We start from the raw sequence: 19,240 nt of genomic DNA, 5'->3' as shown, positions 1-19,240 counted from the left end.
CTATCATTGCATGCCGTATTATTAATTTAAAAATGAGTGCATCAAGGAGCTTTGGGTCCAGAGAGTGATGCACTCCAGTTGTACCGTTCTGTCTTTCTTCTGTCGTTCTAGTCAAAAAGTTTGATTGAAGGATTGAAGAAAATGATTTGCACATTGGAAAAAACGAACACAGATCTCACTGAATTTTTTTCGAAGCACTGTCTCAGCTAGTTAGCTCTCGACGATGGGTCTGGTGGAGGTATTATAATGTAGTTTTAAAGGAGAAAACCTTTTTTGCTACTCTATATGGGTTACACAAGTATACCGTAGAGGAATGAAAGTACATCGAGATGCATTTTCGGAGTGGCCACCTGTATGTATCAACGGCATACCCTATCCATATTGTCTGTCACTGAACTGTCTAAAACTGTGACCATTCACCTAGTTATGTCATTGTCTGCGGCTGGACAAACCACAAAGAAATAACTTTCCAGATGGAATGGATACAACCTTTAAATGAACCTTAAATAGACATACTACCGAAATAATCTCAGAATTTTTGAGATGTTTCATCTAAATTCAAAAATGAGTTGCATTTCACTCTTAGCTAAACCACTTATAGGCCTGTTTTTCCCCCCGCAAAATCTCAATTAAAAGAACTAGAAGGGGAAATCAGCCACTGATCTAAACTGTCCGCCCGGCGAGATAACATGCAAATGAAGCAATACAAAAATGTCCATAATGCAACACACATGTAAACATTATCACAAATTGGAAGTGAATTATAAGTCTAGTAAAAAAATACTATCTTACTTTCTGTCGAGTGTGTATTGTAAAGTATTTGTAATTCCCAGCGACTTGTATGGCAGAACTGAAATTGCATGGCAGGCTGAATAATTACAAAACAACACCATGTCTGACATTTGAAGTTCACTGCACATCTTCCGTCGTCTACACTACAAAGGGAGTTAAACCAGTCAAAAAAGTCAATCTTCGGCCATGTTTCCAAATATAGCGACTCTGTAACTTGATTGCCGAAAGGAAACCTCGGATAAAACTGAACATTGGATTGTCCACACAAAGTCAGGTATATGTCAGTAGACATCTGAAAGTTTTAAATTTATGAGGATTGCGTTTAAAATAGCAACACATTTTTTTCGCCGTCGGCGATATGTGTGTAACTTAACTGAAAATTTGATTATACACTGTATACTACATCAGCCTTGAGCAACACATTTGTATCACATTATCTTGGCAGAGGAGGCAGAGCTCTGAATTGTATAATGTATTTCCGAACTACAGGTACCTCTTTAGGTAAATATGTGTGCTCTTTTACAAGACTTTCGAGATACCCGTATTACATACCTGGGATAATTAAACTTGTGACCATGGTTGTCCGTGGAACCAAAAAGACCTTTTCGTTGAAGAATCAGCGTCAGAAAGCGTTTGATTGATTGAACGAATCTTTCACAGGTACTCTGCGATGCGTATTGAATTACTGAATTTACTAATCATTTTCATCTTGAGACTACCATTAGTCTACTGATAATTCGTCTCCAATCCCGTTGTAAGAAGAGATAAGAAAAAATAAGTCCAAGCTATCGCATAAACTGACATATCATATTAGTTTAAATTGTTTTGTCCTGTTTGTGAAATGGGTGAAACATTTGTGGTATTTACGCACAATAACAAAAGACAGGACAGAGTGATACAAAGACGAGACACCGTGAAGATTTGCATCTTCATTTAATCAAGGTCCGACAACATCTATCTTGAATAACTGAGCCATATTAACTCTTCAAAGTCCTGAACTTTCCTTCATAAATATGCAATATGCGTTGTATGAAACAAATTTATTTCACACTGGATGTAGAAGCAAAAAAAAAAAATCCCTGCACATCAACATGTTAGGGGTTATCGGGGAACCGTCTTTTTGAGGCCAAATTGGCCTCTGTAAGTTACAAACAGCATCAAATTTGCATGCGCGCAAGTGCGTGCGTTTAGATGCTTGTATATGAAAAGTTCGCGCTGATCCTATGTCATTATTTATGCATTTGATTGTTGTTTATGACTATACTGGACAATTTGCCCATAAAATGTTAAATGTCGGTGATTAGTGTATGAAATTGGATTCCAATTGACAAGTTACTGACGAACTTTCCCACCTGTGACGTACACTGCAAATGACCAATACGGGCGAAGTCGTCCCCTATGGTCACCATGACCCTACAGTGAAAGCGACGACATGTACAAATTCCCTGCCTAGTTTTGTCATTAGAGTCAAGTCACATCCACCTGCATGGTAATTATACAGATAAGTGTTACTGAACCACTCATTTACCTGACGTTGTTGCATTCCGGTGATTCTTCTTTCTTCGTGTCATTTTTTGAAATTCTTTTGTACACTTATTACCAACATTGTAAATGATTGCTTTGCATATGAAAGTACGAAGCATTACCATTTAAAGGAGCTGACAATAGCATTTAGACCATGTTGACGAGGAGTTACTTCAGCAGTCTCTTGGAACACACTTAACGCATGGCAAACCATTATCTGAAAGCAATGCCAAGTCGTGTTTCTCATTAGCATTAAATGTTCCATGCCTTCTCCTCATCGCATATTCGTTTATTCTGTGCCAGCGTCATTGAATGCTGTTTATATCGCGAGCAGGATAATCATATTATTTCGTGATAGCGAATAACTTCCACACATCTAGTGTTTGTAACCTTTTTATCCGGCACAGCATAAATAACGAGCTGCTAAAAGCACCCGAAGGTGTCTACTGCCTTTTTGCCTACCCAGAGCAGCGGGTTTAACGTTCTTGTGTAACAGCAGATAAATAGGCTTGTGGAGTGATCGATCACGGCTCCCTGGATGATTTGCCCCGAAGGCTACATGAGAGTTTAACGAAGCGCCGAGTATTTCTGGATTCCACGACTAAATACATCAGGTGATTTTGACCCAGCGACGGTCCCAATTTATACACGAAGCAACCATTACGACACACGAGTGTACATTGACGGGCAAGGTCGCCATCGAATTCCAGTAAAATGAGACAAATTCTTCAAATCCCACTGTCTTAAGGGCCACGAAATAAGGTTAAAGCCATGACTGATAGTCATCCCTAAGCTAGACCAGCAACCCAGATACCATGTTTCGAATTCAAAACTGGCAAAGTCTGTTCCAATCAAGTTACCGGTAACGGGTACCATGGACTCGAGTGCTGGCCACAGCCATCGTCAGTCTTATTGGATGACTGCTGTTCCAGTCTAAAGTCTTGTTGAAGCCACTCTCTACTGTAAAGTCCGTACTGTGCTAGCCTTATCGATTTAAATCTTGGGTCGCATGATATGTGGAATTTCGATTTTCCCCTCCTGTTATGTTTTTGCTCACAGAGATCTGCCTATTATTAGTATTTGTATTCAGTATATAGTCAGTAAGGGAACAGGTCGGGAGTTGGTTGCAGTACAAGTTCCATGTGCCCCATCGGTTCGTTGCATTGAGAGACTGACTTATCAAAACCGTGGACGTCTGGCAATAAGCTGCCATTTGATCTAGAAAAGGCTATCACTTCCTGGTATCGCCCGTTCCCGTACATAGGCGCATTATGGCGGTTGACAAGCGAACACGACGAAAGGTGGATAATTGGTGCCTGGCAGCCATAACGTGCCCCAAAGAGGACCCAGGCCTGCACTTATGCGGATCACAGCTGAAAGCATGCCCGTCGATCTTCGTGTTTAATCCACATACGCTGTTCACAATGCAAAAAAAAAATGATACATTTTCCAGAAAACACATTTGTCTTTACTGATTTGAGTATGACTGTTATTTTATCCGGGACGAGCCAATGCCAGGACTTGCCATGTGCAGGCTATTATCTATGAATATCAGCACAGGAGCTTCGTGATCTGAAAAGAACTCTCTTGTCCTTGCACACATGTATTGCAATCCCGTTAACCATGTGCATGTGTACTCTTACTGATACCTGAAATGTCGGTGAATGTGGGAAAGCATACACGCGCACTCCATACACTGCAAATACCATTCTGATGGTGAAATCAAAATAGTTAAATAATATGAAACATTTGTCAATCTGAAACTGAAAAATTAGTTAGGTCAAGTCAATTTATCTAAGTTTTCAAACCATTTACATTTAACACAAATCTCGAATCGCTGATATAAAGTGAGAAATTTAGTAATTTTGTCATACAAAAAGGAGTATAGCCGGGAAATTTCACTTCCGTTGAAAAGACAAATGGACAAACCCCATCCCACGAAGAATCGTATAGGCTAAATTGATTGTAACATTTATGGCAACATATGTGTTTAACATCTGTCGCCATTACAACAAATTCCTTTGCAATTATAATCGATCCACTTGTGGAGCATAGCACAGTGGAATGAAATAAGTGTGTTTCCTATACTAAAAGTACAGAGAGGAATGGCTTTTGTCACTCCATATTTATACCTTTGAATGTCCAAGATACCTGCGCTTCATTTCAAAGAATATGGCCGCACATCCTGGATACATCATAAGGCATTCTCGTCTTTATATTTACAGTTTATGTGTCTACCCATACTGTTTTGACTCAGGGAATCAGTCCATAGCAAATATAAGGACGGATACGAGTTTGTCAGCGTTGAGGTAGGTTTAACCGATGTTGGGCACTATTTAACCGATGTTGAGCACTACGTGAGTAGTGTTTCTGCCAGCTTGTGCTAAATTAAGCGCAGTTTATATGTGTCGTTGCGAAACATCTCAAAGGTAACAGAACATATGTTATATATATTACATATGTACCTCTTATATAACGTGCACGCCTTTGTTTTGTTCGATGGGCGGTGGGTAGCTTGTGCCATACCTAGGTTTAAGAATGTTTTATTGATGATATACACAGAGGTCACGCACACGGCCTTGAGTAAAGCATACAGCACCAATCAAATAGATCCACGCACCTCAAGCCAGACAAACCACTCTCAGCTTTGCAGCATCGCGAATCCATCCCATAGCTGCCATTTGCGTGTCTGGCATAGAAATTAGCAATAGCTTGAAGAGTGTTTTCTACAATACAGTAAAAGTAAAGACACAGCAAAGGGTGTGATTAGATATGGGCATTTTCAAACTTTTATTCAACACAATCCTTTCATTTTGTACACATATCGCCAAAATAGATATACACATTATATACCAGTGAGCGTACGTTATTTGGCTCGCTCCGTGCCAACATCAATATACATTTCTACAGAAAAATAGCAGTATTATGTTGTTGGGAATATTGTATCATTATTGTTACTTTTTTGTATTTTAAGCTTACATAAATACTTAACATCTGTTTACCATTTGTATACATATATATATATATATATATATATATATATATATATATATATATATATATATATATATATATATATATATATGCTAAGATTACATCACCACAACGACGTAAAGGGGACAGCAAACAGTCATCACAGCTTCCAGACCATACTGGAAACTTCATGAGCGATTAATGTAAAAAATAAATCAATTTACACCAAAATGGAGCAACAATCTGTCATTATCCAAAGCAGTCGGTTGTTTAACATGTTAAAGCAACGCTTCAGTTCATAACGGATGCACGACGTCATAGCACTTTCCATCCCAAAGAGCTTATAGCACAGCTGAGCTCAACTTGGGGTCTTCATGGGCTTGTCTTATACACACATATACGAACAACAACATAATCTATGTAAAATAATTTTATACAATAATAGTATTTACTGACGCACAAAGCAAAATATTTATCTAAAATATACATTCTATTCGATATGTGAAACTGCAACAGAGTTACATGTGTCTGGGAACCGTTGTGCATGGCGAGCCTCTGTTGCCGCTGTCTTTATTAAGCCAGCATACGTAAGGGCGTACAGTAGTCAGACAATTGTCTCATTTGTACTCACTGATAATAGACATCAAAAGTGATTTATATATTTATATATACACACAAATCTAAGGATGTTCATCATCATATTCACAACTTGTGGCCTCAGGGAAATTAATGCTCATACATTTGTGATGTTGTAACCGCTGATAAACCTGGTACACTGGGAAATTGGTGTTTGACAAGGGTTATCACGTATACTAGGATACAGTCATGGGCTGCTTTGATGTTATACACATTGGTGATATTCCCGGGATCGGGTTTAGACGGGTGCACGACGCCCTGCGGGCCTCGGGCAGTTCTAGCTGCAGGCTAAAGCTGGTGACCTTCGTCCTCGGTGCACTCGATGGCGTTCAGGATAGTTCAGGGTACAGCGATAGAGGCAGGGGACACTTGATCACACTCCTGACGCGTTCGCAGCGAATGCCACTGAGCCACAGCCGTTCTTTGAGAATTCAGCATACGGTTCCAGTGTGTGATCTCGTGCGGTCCAGTGCTGTATTTGCCTAGAACGACCCGGCCACAGTAGTCGTCCCGCGTCTTACTGTTGTGGTCCCAGACCGTCAGCACAATGCTGGTGGATTCGAGTTGCTGTGGGGTGACATTAAAACTGACCGATTCGTTGAAGATGGGATCGATTGTGTTCTTCTTGCAGGATGTCTTTTTAGTTTTGATGGGTTTCTCGTACTGAACCAACGTGACCTTTAGAAACGGATCTGAAAGAAGAAGAAAATAGTCTTACAGCTGTCTGTTGTTTGATTCCCTATTTGTTCTGTAATTTGTACAAATTCTAATTCCACATCTCCTATAAACTTACCGAAACTGTAAAAGCTGAGCATAGGATAAGCCATATTTAGATCATAAATTAAGCCCTTTAATTTACACATAGTTTACTAGGGGTGATGGATTTAGTGTGGCGGGAATCAGCTTACAATTACAGACATGTCTCCTGGTTTTGCGTCTCAAGTGTTACTAACGAATTTTGTCTTGATTCTTAGTGTATTATGGCCACAAACTACGTTTTTCTTGAACTCAGAAGAATAATAATCAATTGATCAATTAAAATAGGTTACACGTCAAACTTCTCGCTCACCAGAACCGCCCACAAGATCTGTCTGCAGAAGCTGTTTTGCCTTAATGATGTCCACGTTTAACCGACCAGCTGTGGGAAGGTAATTGAGGGACAACAACAGCTCGCCTACGTCATGCCGTTCCTGCAAAAAAGGTTCAAAATTATGCCAAAAATATCCTGCGACTGCACAAAACATCATGGTCAATTTATTTGTTTAAAAAGTCAAAGTTGTATCACTATAAGGCCTGATAAACACCCCAATCATACAAACTCTTAATTTCCCGACTGGATAAAACTAAGAAGTTTAGTCTAAGAACAGTTCCACTGAATGAACTGAATATTTACTCGTGGCCTCGTAGAGATTTGCCCTAGCTAAAAGTCACATAGCCAGTTTTGTCTTCGACACAGCAATTGACAGCTAACAGCGTTGTTAACGTGGGGGCTTCGACTGTCATGACATATCATAATCTTGAGCTTCGGACTGAATACTGGCTATGACCTTGCCCGGGTATTTTTGTATAAATCCCCGTTTAGTTTCACGTGCTTTATTGACCGATTTTAGAGTCCCGTTCCCAGCAGTTTGCTTCAACCTTGTAAAAACCAGCAATCACATGCGACCGGAGTGTGACCAGGTGGGACAGAGAAAAGCGTGGCGTATAATCGTTTAATCACACGTTGAACATGTGCCCTCTTCGTCACCGAAGCCTTAGATATGTTATTTGTAATACGGATCCAGCTAGCTTATTTGACAGGTACGGAATACAACACAATGTTTAAGTTACACCATGTATAAACATAATATCTGTACAGTCAGTGAAAATTATCCCCAGAACTGCGGAGTTCTACAAATGGGATAAAGACAACATAATACATCATTTCACAAAAACTCTACTGCTTGGTAGATAATGATCCTGGACTTAATTAATCTGTCATATGAAGACTACAAATTCAATCAAAATCTCAACAGTACCCTCCTTAAATTGGCTATTGTTTTAACACGACCGACTAAACCTAAACAGCCTCTAAATACCCAAGATGTTCACAACCCATCCAAACCATGATGTTAACCAATAGCTAATGCAGTGACCGTAATTTTAATTTATCTGTATCAATTTATCTGTAAGCATCGTTCAATACCATTATCAACGAAAGTCAAACAAATAAATACGACGCTTCCGAAATAAACGACCTTAGCAATACGACACTCCTGAGACCAACCGTCCTCTCAAAATCACACTCCTGAGATTAACTGTCCTCTCAATATGACACCTTTGAGATTAACTGTCCTCTCAATACGACACCTTTGAGATTAACCATCCTCTCAATACGACACCTTTGAGATCAACCATCCTCTCAAAATCGCACTCCTGAGATTAACCATCCTATCAATATAACACTCCCTGAGATTAACAATCCTCTCCATATGACACTCCTGAGTTCAACTGTCCTCTCAATATCACACTTCTGAGATTTACCATCCTCTCAATAGGACACTCTTGAGATTAACCAACCTCTCAAAATAACTCTTCCTAAAATTAACTGATGAAATAAACGATTGTGAAATCAATGATGAGCCGCAATAGCCGCATACAGCAGTTTATCCCCTACTACTAGTGTCCTGTTTGGATTATCTAAATATCCTTAAAGTTTTTAAATCACACATCTTAAAATGGACCTATGCTCTGTGTATTCATCGGTTTTGAGTTCTTTGGATGTTTTGTCAATATTTTTTCAACCAGAAACTTGAATGACCATCTAGGAACGATCTGTTGAACGTTTTATGAGCAGCATTTCATTGTGGCAATGTAGTGATTTGATGCGTTGGGAATAAATTAATTTCAGCTTTATAACTAAAAGTGCACCGGGGATATTTAAAGAATTAATTCACATTTCCTTCCCCATTACGGTATTGTTCATTGTACACGTGAATAAAAAACAACAACATTTCTGTTTGGAACATGTCCCTAGTCCTTTGAGCTTTTAGAATAATAGCTACTTAATAAACGGTCGTATTTTTATTGAAATTGGATGAAACTGCCATAAACACGATTTTGATCTGTAACTTGTTACGATGAAGTAAGGTGCAAAGCTTCAATTCTGTAGGATGAGCGGTTTTGAAAAAAAAAACACTGCAAACCTGAAACAAGTTGGCCCAAGCATTGTACCCTATTGTTCCTTTCATGCATCACTATTTGTGCTTGTAGGCCTATAATTGTGCTAGTAGAGTAAAGAACTAGCTCATACGGACTCCCGAGCAACAGCAGAGAATAATGTGTTTTTACACAGCTTAGAACCGGCTTCTGTGGGCAGGAAATGTGGAGTCATCACACTCATTCAATACGATAAACCCTTTGGAAAAAAGTCTCGAAACCTAAAAGTGAACAAGAGCCTTATGTTTTTTTCCAAAATTGACGACAATCAATTTGGACCTGCAGCTTGTCATGGTGAAGTCATGTAACAAGTTTCAACAGCCCCATCCCATAATTATGCCACTGCTATTTACGTTGATGTATTCTGGGTAACTCCTCAATGTGGAAGCTTCATTTCTCGTCTGTATAACATGTGCTTAAATTTGGCTGTTAACATGCCACATGTTATAATGGGTAGCAGTCTTTGCATAGGTCAGAAAGGGGAAAATGTAAAATTTTTCTCCAGCAGGCACATAATAAAGAGCTGAGACTTCAGATAAAGGAGGCGTCAACTCGGCTTTTGCCAAAAATGCCTTGCCACCGATCGTGAAGCCATCCTCCCCCAACCCGAGTGCCGTTTGGGGACTAATAAGAGAGATGCCCCTTGGACCAAGTTATTACAGGCCGATCGCTGTTACCAAACGTCATTACTGGTCTATGTAGTTTTCGGTATACATAATATGAGAAAAAAGTTACCTTCGAGCTTGGTGAGAGAGGTTTCCACATATGCCGACCTTTGACCATGTTCAGGCTGGCTAGTGGTAGGTGAAGCTGTCCGATAATACAATGTCGGGAGTACTTGTCGAAATCCTTCACCAGAATCTCCAGTGTGCGTCTCTGAGCTTCTTTGTATGGAATGTCAAATACAAAGTACTCGCTCCATTCCGGACATTGAGTTTTTCTCTGGACAGATGACTGTTGGGAATTCTTCTGATCAGGCAGTAACGAAATCTTACAGTATGGGTTAGAGTGAGCCATGTCTTGTCTGTTCTCGTCTAGCGAGTATGGTGATGGCAGGTCACGGGCCTCAATGACTTTCACAACCAAGACTTTCGTGGTTACTTCGTACTGCAGCCCGAAATGAATTTGTCCGAGCTGGTATCGGGCCAGTTTTTGTTCGTCGGTCAGACACTCCTCGTTGCTTTCCTCCACCTCGTACAGATCTTTCTGAAAGTTTTCCACACTGATCTCGGTTTCGCTTGGAAGCCGGCGTCTGTGCTGACGCGGCTGAATGTTCTCCTTGGTTGCCGTCCAGAACTCAATCGGTTTCATGTCGATGATGGGCGTCGTTCCCGAACCTCTCTTGCTGTCCACGTTAAGATTACTGGCGGAGGATATAGACGTGGAGTCAGTACGGGACATGTTGTCCGAGTCAATACGCTCTCTGTAGCTAGGCACACTGTCCGTGTTGCTACTCGTGGAATCTAATCTTTCAGATGGCTCTCGGAACGAATGCCGAATGTCAATCTTCTTGATGGTAGGGGTGGTTTCAAAACAGCAATCACAGCAATAACGCAATGGATTGCAACAGAAGATGGCCCATAACTTCTCCATCAGCCCGTGTGGCTTCTGAAATAACAGTTTAAGCAATGTATTAATCACCAGATACAAGCTGTTCTCAACCTGAGATTCAATGAGACGTAACCAAACTAAATCTAAAATTACTTGCATTTAGCTACATATTATAAAAGACCTCCAGAACGAACGAAATTCGACAGACTCCTCAGTCAATAATCTCGAATTGGCTAAGAGACGCATGGACAGGAAAGAACGTTGAGAAATACCACCCACAAAGGATCTGTCAGCATTCACTTCATATGGAACACGGTTTGTGTGCATATATTCGGCAGGACAGGTCCAACTAAAACAAACATACCCTTCACTTGCTAACTGTCTGGACAGCGATTTATGTACGTGACGTGTGAATGTAAATCAGCACCTGTCTCTAATTATCACCCTTAAACTATCAACACGGTCCTATATACAGGTACGGCACGTAACATGCGCAGCGCAATGACATATATATTGCTTACGGCATACTTCTACCTATAATGTCACATGCAGTTTCCATGTAATGTAGTTCACCCATACAATGCACGTTTATGATGTATGTTAATATACAAAACTAAGAGTGAGTGAGTGCTTGGGATTTAACGTCATACTTAACAATTTTTCAGTCATATGACGACGAGGGAAACCTTAGAGTGCATGTAATGTGCCCCCTTGTTGCAGGACGGATTTCCATCGCTCTTTCATCTAGTGCTGCTTCACTGAGACGCCTCAGCGAAGGCAAGTTAGCTGCCCTGCCCGAGACATTATAGTGATACGGGTCAAGCAGTCGTTGCACTATACCTTTCATGCAGAACGCCAAGCGAGGAAGTTACAACTTTCTCTTTTAAGGTTTTAGGTGTGACTCGATCCTGGATTGACTCTAGATCTATCTCACCCGAAGCGGATGCTCTACCAACTGTACTATCGGGGCCGGTTTATAAAACTAAGAATATGGCCCCGCAGCCTAGTTCTGAGGAGATGGGGATGGTTTTAAACTAGTCGGCCGAAGGCCCCAACAGTCATTATATTCTCAACGAGAGAAGACTCAATCCGCGATATATGTGGACACCATATTGTCAACACCGCATCATTATTCACTAAGTGACTAAAACTTTTTGAAAATTTGTCCGGGGTCTGTGTAGAGATGAATATTTGACTCTCACAGTCTTACATTCAGATGAAATCCTCCTCAGCATCAATGTCCTTTTACACTCCGTTTCAGTATTTTAGTTTGTAAATTTTATGCAGTAAAAGTACTGAAAGCACTTTAGACGGCTGATATTTTTACATCCCTGGCCGCGCCAATATATAATTTTGATGCCCTGTCGTCGAATTGCTGTCGAAGTGTGAGCGTGTGTGTTGTGTCAACTGTGTATAGCCCTGCATACAGCCAGATAGCCCTGTACAGCTTTGTCTGAATACACGGCGGTCGATAAGCAGTCAGAGGTGTACCAATCCAATATATCGATCTTTTATAAAGGTAGCTAGCTGATCGTCAGCCCGACAGAGCACAGGTATACTTATACATGTATATAGACAATGAACTGGCTAATTCCCAGGTGTGATTGATTAATCCGGCTACTAACACCCACGTATACGGTTTTCTATACATATTGCAAATACAAGATAGCTGTATCTGTACACACACTGTCAGAGATGTAGCCCTGCCTAGGCTTGGCTTAGCTGACTGCATCATTTTGACGTGTATATTATTGTCTGACAGAAAACCAGAACAAGCATGGCCAACGCGGAGGGCATGGTGTATCGGATTTTCTTGGTCACACAGCCACGGAGTCTTGTTACATCCTGGCCACTTCCGTGTTAAAGTAGTCGGTCAGCCCGGAATTTCCTTGCAAATGGCAAAGTTCGCTGTTCCAATCCACTAATGGGCTCTTCACGTCAGTTTCTCTTCTCCGCGACCGGACAGATTATTTCCCGTTTCCATGGCAACAAGCGACAAAAAGCTGACAGAGTGAATGTGTGTGTATATGACTTGGGTTTAGTATTTCCAGGCTGGGATGCTGTGTAGGTGTCATTCATACATCCCTGATCACCTTTGCTATACTATGCGGCTTATTACCAGACAGGTAATCGTCAAGTCAAAGCACGGAATCACTATAGAGTGACGGTGTGGAACATGAATATGTATGGCCAACCATCCATCCAAACGATAGTTAACAATATAGTATAGCGCGAAATTTAATTTTTGATACACTCATGACGAAAAAATAGTGAGTTTTCTGATTGTTCAGATTCAGTTTTTAAAAAGAAATTGGCTAGAATAACCCCTTCGCTACAGCAACATAACACATGTATGTCTGAATCGCTAGAGCAACATAACAGATGTATGCCTGAATCGCTAGAGCAATGTTACACATGTTTGCCTGAATCGCTAGAGCAATGTAACACATGTATACCCGAATTGCCACAGCGACAAATCACATGTATGCCTGAAACACTACAGCAATATAACACATGTATGCCTGAATCACTAGAGCAACATAACACAGGTATGCCTGAATCGCTGGAGCAATGTATGCCTGAATTGCCATAGCGACAAAACACATGTATACTTGAATCACTACAGCAGCATAACACGTGCAGGCCTGAATGACTAGAGCAACATAACACACGTATGCCTGAGTCGATAGAGCAACCTAACACATGCATGCCTAAATCAATAGAGCAACTTAACACGTATGCCTGAATTGTTAAAGCAACATCACACACTTCACGCGTGAATCACTAGAACAACATAACACACGTATGCCTGAATCGCCAGAGCAACATAACACATGTATGCCTAAATCAATAGAGCGACTTAACACATGTATGCCCGAATTGCTAAAGCAACATCACACATTTACGCCTGAATCACTAGAACAACATAACACACCTATGCCTGAATCGCTAGAGCAACATAAACGCATGTATGTCTGAATCATTAGCGCCATATAACACAGCCACATAACACATGTATACCTGATTAACGACAGCAACGTAACACATGTATGTCTGAATCGCTAGAGCAAAATAACACATGTATGCCTGTATCACTGCAGCCACATAACACGCGTATGCCTGAATCACTAGAGCACCATAACACGTGTATGTCTGAATCATTAGAGCCACATAACACGTATGCATGAATCGCGACAGCAACATAACACATGTATGCCTGATTAACGAGAGCAACATAAAACATGTATATCTGAATCGCTAGAGAAATGTGTATGCCTAAATCACTACAGCGGCGTAACACATGTATGCCTAAATCGCTAGAGCCACTTAACAAATGTATGCCTGAACCGCGAGAGCAAAATGTATAACTGAATTGCTAGAGCAAAATAACACATGTATGCTTGAATCGCAAGAGTAACATAACACATATATGCCTGTATCACTAGAGCAAAATAACACATGTATGCTTGAATCGCAAGAGTAACATAACACATATATGCCTGTATCACTAGAGCAAAATAACACACACATGCCTGAATCGCAAGAGAAATGTAACAAATGTATGCCTGAATCACTAGAGCGACTTAACATATGTATGCCTGAATCGCCAGAGCAATGTAGCATATGTATGCCTGAATCACTAAAGCAACATAACACATGTATGCCTGAATCGCGAGAGCAATGTAACACATATATGCCTAAATCACTAGAGCGACAACACATGTTTGCCTGAGTCGTGAGAGTGACCTAACACATGTATGCCTGAATCGCTAGAGCAACATAACACGTGTGCTTGAATCACTACAGCGACTTAACACATGTATGCCTGAATCGGTAGAAAGACATAACACATATATGCCTGAATCGCTAGAACAGTGTAAAACATGTGTGTATGAAAACCTATAGCGACAACATCACATGTAAGTCTGAATCGCTAGAGCAGTGTAACACATGTGTGCCTGAATCGCCAGAGCGACGTAACAGATGTGTGCCCAAATCCATAGTGACATAACACAAGTATGCCCGAATCGCTAGCGCGACATACCACATGTGTGCGTGAATCGCTAGAGCAGTTTAACACATGTACACTTGAAACGCTAGAGCAATGTTTGCCTGCATTGTAATGCATTGCAATGTAATATGTGCCTGAACCACAAGGGTGACATTATACATGTATGCCTAACACACACATATTCAGATCGTTGCGGTGACACTATTCTAACACATGCGTACCTGAATCATTAGCGTGACACTATTCTAACACCCGCATACCTGAGTCGTTATGGTTACACTATTCTAACACGTGTATAACTGAGTCGTTAGTGTGACACTATTCTAACACCTGCATACCTGAGTCGTTATGGTGACACTATTCTAACACATGCGTACCTGAATCATTACCGTGACACTATTCTAACACCTGCATACCTGAGTCATTATGGTGACACTATTCCAACACGTGTATAACTGAGTCGTTAGTGTGACACTATTCTAACACCTGCATACCTGAGTCGTTATGGTGACACTATTCCAACACGTGTATAACTGAGTCGTTAGTGTGACACTATTCTAACACCCGCATACCTGAGTCGTTATGGTGACACTATTCCAACACATGTATAACTGATTCGTTAGTGTGACACTATTCTAACACCCGCATACCTGAGTCGTTATAGTGACACTATTCCAACACATGTATAACTGATTCGTTAAGGTGACACTGTTCCAACACATGCATACCTTGATCCTCAGGGTGCTTTTATTCCAACACATGCATACATGAATCATTAGGGGGATTTTATTCCAACTCGTGAAGGCATGGATCGTTGGTGTGACACCATTCCAACACATGCATACCTGAATCATTAGGGTGATTTTATTCCAACTCGTGAAGGCATGGATCGTTGGTGTGACACTATTCCAACACATGCATACCTGAATCATTAGGGTGATTTTATTCCAACTCGTGAAGGCATGGATCGTTGGTGTGACACTATTCCAACACATGCATGACTGAATCATTAGGGTGATTTTATTCCAACTCGTGAAGGCATGGATCGTTGGTGTGACACTATTCCAACACATGCATACCTGAATCATTAGGGTCATATTATGCTTTACATACACATGCATAGATGAATCTTTAAACCAACTCTGTAACACATCTGCACCTGAATCATTATAGACTGACACTAACTGTAAAGCCCCGTTCACACGACGCATCATCCCAACGCGCAGAACAAGAATCGGAACGTGGTTGTGATCTGTGTTTCAGTTTTAGTCTTAAGGTGCAAATAGTAGTGCAATATAGTCTGCTTTCTATTGTCATTTGACATAGTTGACGAGTTGGTACCACAAGCTCCGGAGTGAACCGACACTAACTCCTATCTGAGACAAGACAAGTGTACCTGAATGATTATTGTCCGCCCTGACGTATGTGTACTGGAACTGTTAGACAAATATCTAAATTAGTGATCTGCCATCACGTCTACAGTAACTATAAATGTGAGTCGGAGAACTGTTATCACGTCTATAGTAACGGTACCTGAATCGGTGAACTGTTATCACGTCTTTAGTAACTGTAAATCTTAATCGGTGAACTGTTATCACGTCAATAGTTACTGTAAATCTGAAACGATGAACAGTTATCTCATCTAGGCTACAGTAACTCTTTATCTGAGTCGGCGAAAATATATCGTTTGTAACGCCTGTGCACCTTAACACTTGTATTTTTATCACCTCTAACATCTGTATATGCCTAAAACAGCTGTATCTTTTGAACAACACCTGCGAGCCTATAACTACAGTTGCTATGCACTCTTCCTACATGTCTACATACATGAGCGCGTCCATATTGCATGTGCTTACAAGTGTACCTGAATCGGCGGAGTTCTAACACCGGTACCTTGTTTCCTTTGTTAGCTTGAGAATTCCGCATCAACGTTCTGTTCATTGCTTTTACATAAACTTTTGTCTGAGGTCGGCCAGTAAGGGCAAAATAAAATTAGACATTTTTTTAGTGTTAAACTGATCCTTTCCCGAGAGTTTGTTATTTTACTGTAAGAATAGAACAGTCTGATTAAATATGCTCTTGATTAGATTTGTCACAGTGATGGACGTTGTCCCCAGCACACATTGCATTAAATTATGCTCCCCGCTAGCAGCACAACTATTGTTTCTGTGAAGTACGAAGCGTATTGTTTTAGGTCATTATAAGAAAATCGTTTCCTCAGCTGAAAAGTCAGCCGGTAGGATCTTTGTTGACTACACACCGATAAACATGTACATTTCTAATAAGAAATATCTACCAAATAACATGTTTTACGGGAAAGTATATTATTTAGTCCACTGCGCAATGCTTGTTTACAAATAATCCATACTATCACACTATTAGGTTTTAATGTAACATCTATAAATATAAAGAGCATACATGTGGTTTTACATGCTCTTTGGGAAACCAACAGAATAAACCAAACAGAAATCCAGCTTGTCCATCCTATAAAAGGCCTGACCACTAAGGAGATGGAATATTTATCATAAACAGACATGAGCATGGTGATAAGACTAGAATAAGACTTACCTCATCCGCATTGTACGACATTTTTCCTGTGATCAATGGTGTCCAGATGCCAAGTGTCGTGGGGTCTTCAGTGGCTCGAAGCTCCAGAGGAGATCATGGAAGCCGGACTCAGAGATTAGGCGGATACCATTAGGGTGGTCGCACAGCCCCAAGGATCTGTAATGTTACATGACTTGACGAATGCCTTCCATGGATTCAAACTCTCTCTCAATATATATACCACAATGGCAGGTCTCAAGGTCTTTTTGCTCTTCATATACGGTATTCGTCAGATGTTGGGCGTTATTAGCGAGATCTCACTGCAGTCCTCGTGACTTTGATCCCTGTTGTCCCCGACAAGGTCAAACGGCTGAAAAACACAAACATATGTCCTTATACAGAAGTACAAGATATGGTCTACACACCCATGTTTTCGTCCGCCGATATCGTTACGGTGTATAGTCGGCTAACGCCTTCTGATTGGGATAAATCCTTTGACATGTATAATATTCTGCAGTCGAAGCCCTAAATACTATATTAGAAACTGAGACCCCGTGACAAGGGCTGGTTGACGGTCAGAACAGTGGCTTCTCCCCGGCAGCTCCAGGCGCTGGCCGGCGATAATGGGTCGATATATAACAGTGTTTACAGTATGGAGTCAGTTTTGCGGCAGACAAACAAGTGTCCTCATATCAACCGTCTAAACGTTTCGAGGTGGAGATTCGACAGATATTGGGCAACCTTGATATCAAATTTACACACCACACCTCTGACGACAACATATTGTATAATCGGACATCTAAAACCATGCCCATTACACCACCATCACGAAGTGCACCATTTCTTACCATTAAAGATCAGTGATCTGTACCATGATCATGGCATTAAGCAAACTTCATACAACCATTTGCACTGACCACCTCGAACACAGAAGGAATTACACGGACAACATCAACAAACACACCGTATGTTACGCTGACATATCGCATGGAGTCCCTGCGGAAAACCTACCCGACAGCCTCTAACCGCAAATCACCAAGTACGATCGACAACGTCAGCAGCTACGATTAAAATCGAAAGCTCGTTTCCTAGCAACGGACAGAGACTGATGCCGCATACACTGACCATGTTGAAAGTGGTGTTAGAGGCCTGTGGAGTGGATTGGACACATGGTGGCTACAACCAACAAACCAGTGATAATCGGGCTGTAGTCCACTCCACGTTTGACAGACACGGTCTCTAACTGGATAGATAGATTTGTAAACAGTTGATGGTAACGGAACATGACATGTTTTATTTCAATAGGTAATCCGGGCATTACCGTGTTTATCCTCATCTTGGTAATATAAGACCTGAATAGGGCACTCGGTGTCCGATGTCTATAACAGAAGAGAAATAGCAGAATAAAACAACAAGCGAGCCTTTCCCGATCTTCTACAAGGTTGTATTCGGATCGCAGCATCGGGCGTGTTGCTTGTATCAAGGAATGCAGTAAAGCAGTTCTTCATTCTTTTTATATGGACATGTTTCTAGATAGTAAAAGATAACTCTGACAAAATTCACAGTGACATGAAAACTTCTTTAACAGCTGATGAAGCCTGACCTCCATCCTGAATTTCCAATATGGAAAAACATTAACTTTAGTGTAATATGTCCACTAAAAGAACCAAAACGGTGATTTTAATTGAATATGTGTTATCTGTGACTGTGAGTCGGGATTTTCAATTATATGTGGTCCGACGTGCTTACCACATCCCTTGGAACAATGGCATTTTTTGATACAATATCATTAATTTTATCGCTATTTTATTGCCTTTGTGCCCATAGGGTGATTCGAGGTAAATAAACTATGACAGAACGAGACAATGTCTATATTTATGAATATTCTTTATCTTAGAGTCTGCAAGTCAGTCTTGATATAAAATACATACCTACTTAGTTCTTCAGAATCAATATGGCTTCTGATTCATTTAATTATTGTTACCATGTTTGCTGACTCGCTGATAT

The 19,240-nt window shown here is 40.7% G+C and overlaps 1 protein-coding gene across 1 annotated transcript; it reads right to left on the bottom strand.

Annotated features, from left to right (window-relative positions):
* Positions 1 to 5,530: 5,530 nt before the first annotated feature.
* On the bottom strand, positions 5,531 to 18,213 carry LOC135482257 (synaptotagmin-17-like). The gene is made up of 5 exons (XM_064762145.1): positions 18,082 to 18,213; positions 17,255 to 17,603; positions 9,859 to 10,731; positions 6,995 to 7,115; positions 5,531 to 6,617 (listed from the first exon to the last, which is right to left on the bottom strand). The coding sequence occupies exons 2-5, from the start codon at positions 17,273 to 17,275 to the stop codon at positions 6,265 to 6,267; spliced, it is 1,368 nt and encodes a 455-aa protein (XP_064618215.1). The 5' UTR covers positions 17,276 to 17,603; positions 18,082 to 18,213; the 3' UTR covers positions 5,531 to 6,264.
* Between the last annotated feature and the right edge of the window lie 1,027 nt (positions 18,214 to 19,240).

The sequence above is a fragment of the Liolophura sinensis genome, chromosome 1 (genome assembly GCF_032854445.1).
Source record: "Liolophura sinensis isolate JHLJ2023 chromosome 1, CUHK_Ljap_v2, whole genome shotgun sequence".
NCBI classification, from domain to species: domain Eukaryota; kingdom Metazoa; phylum Mollusca; class Polyplacophora; order Chitonida; family Chitonidae; genus Liolophura; species Liolophura sinensis.
The sequence above is the reverse complement of the archived record's forward strand: the minus strand, read 5'-3'. Positions and strand labels throughout refer to the sequence as shown.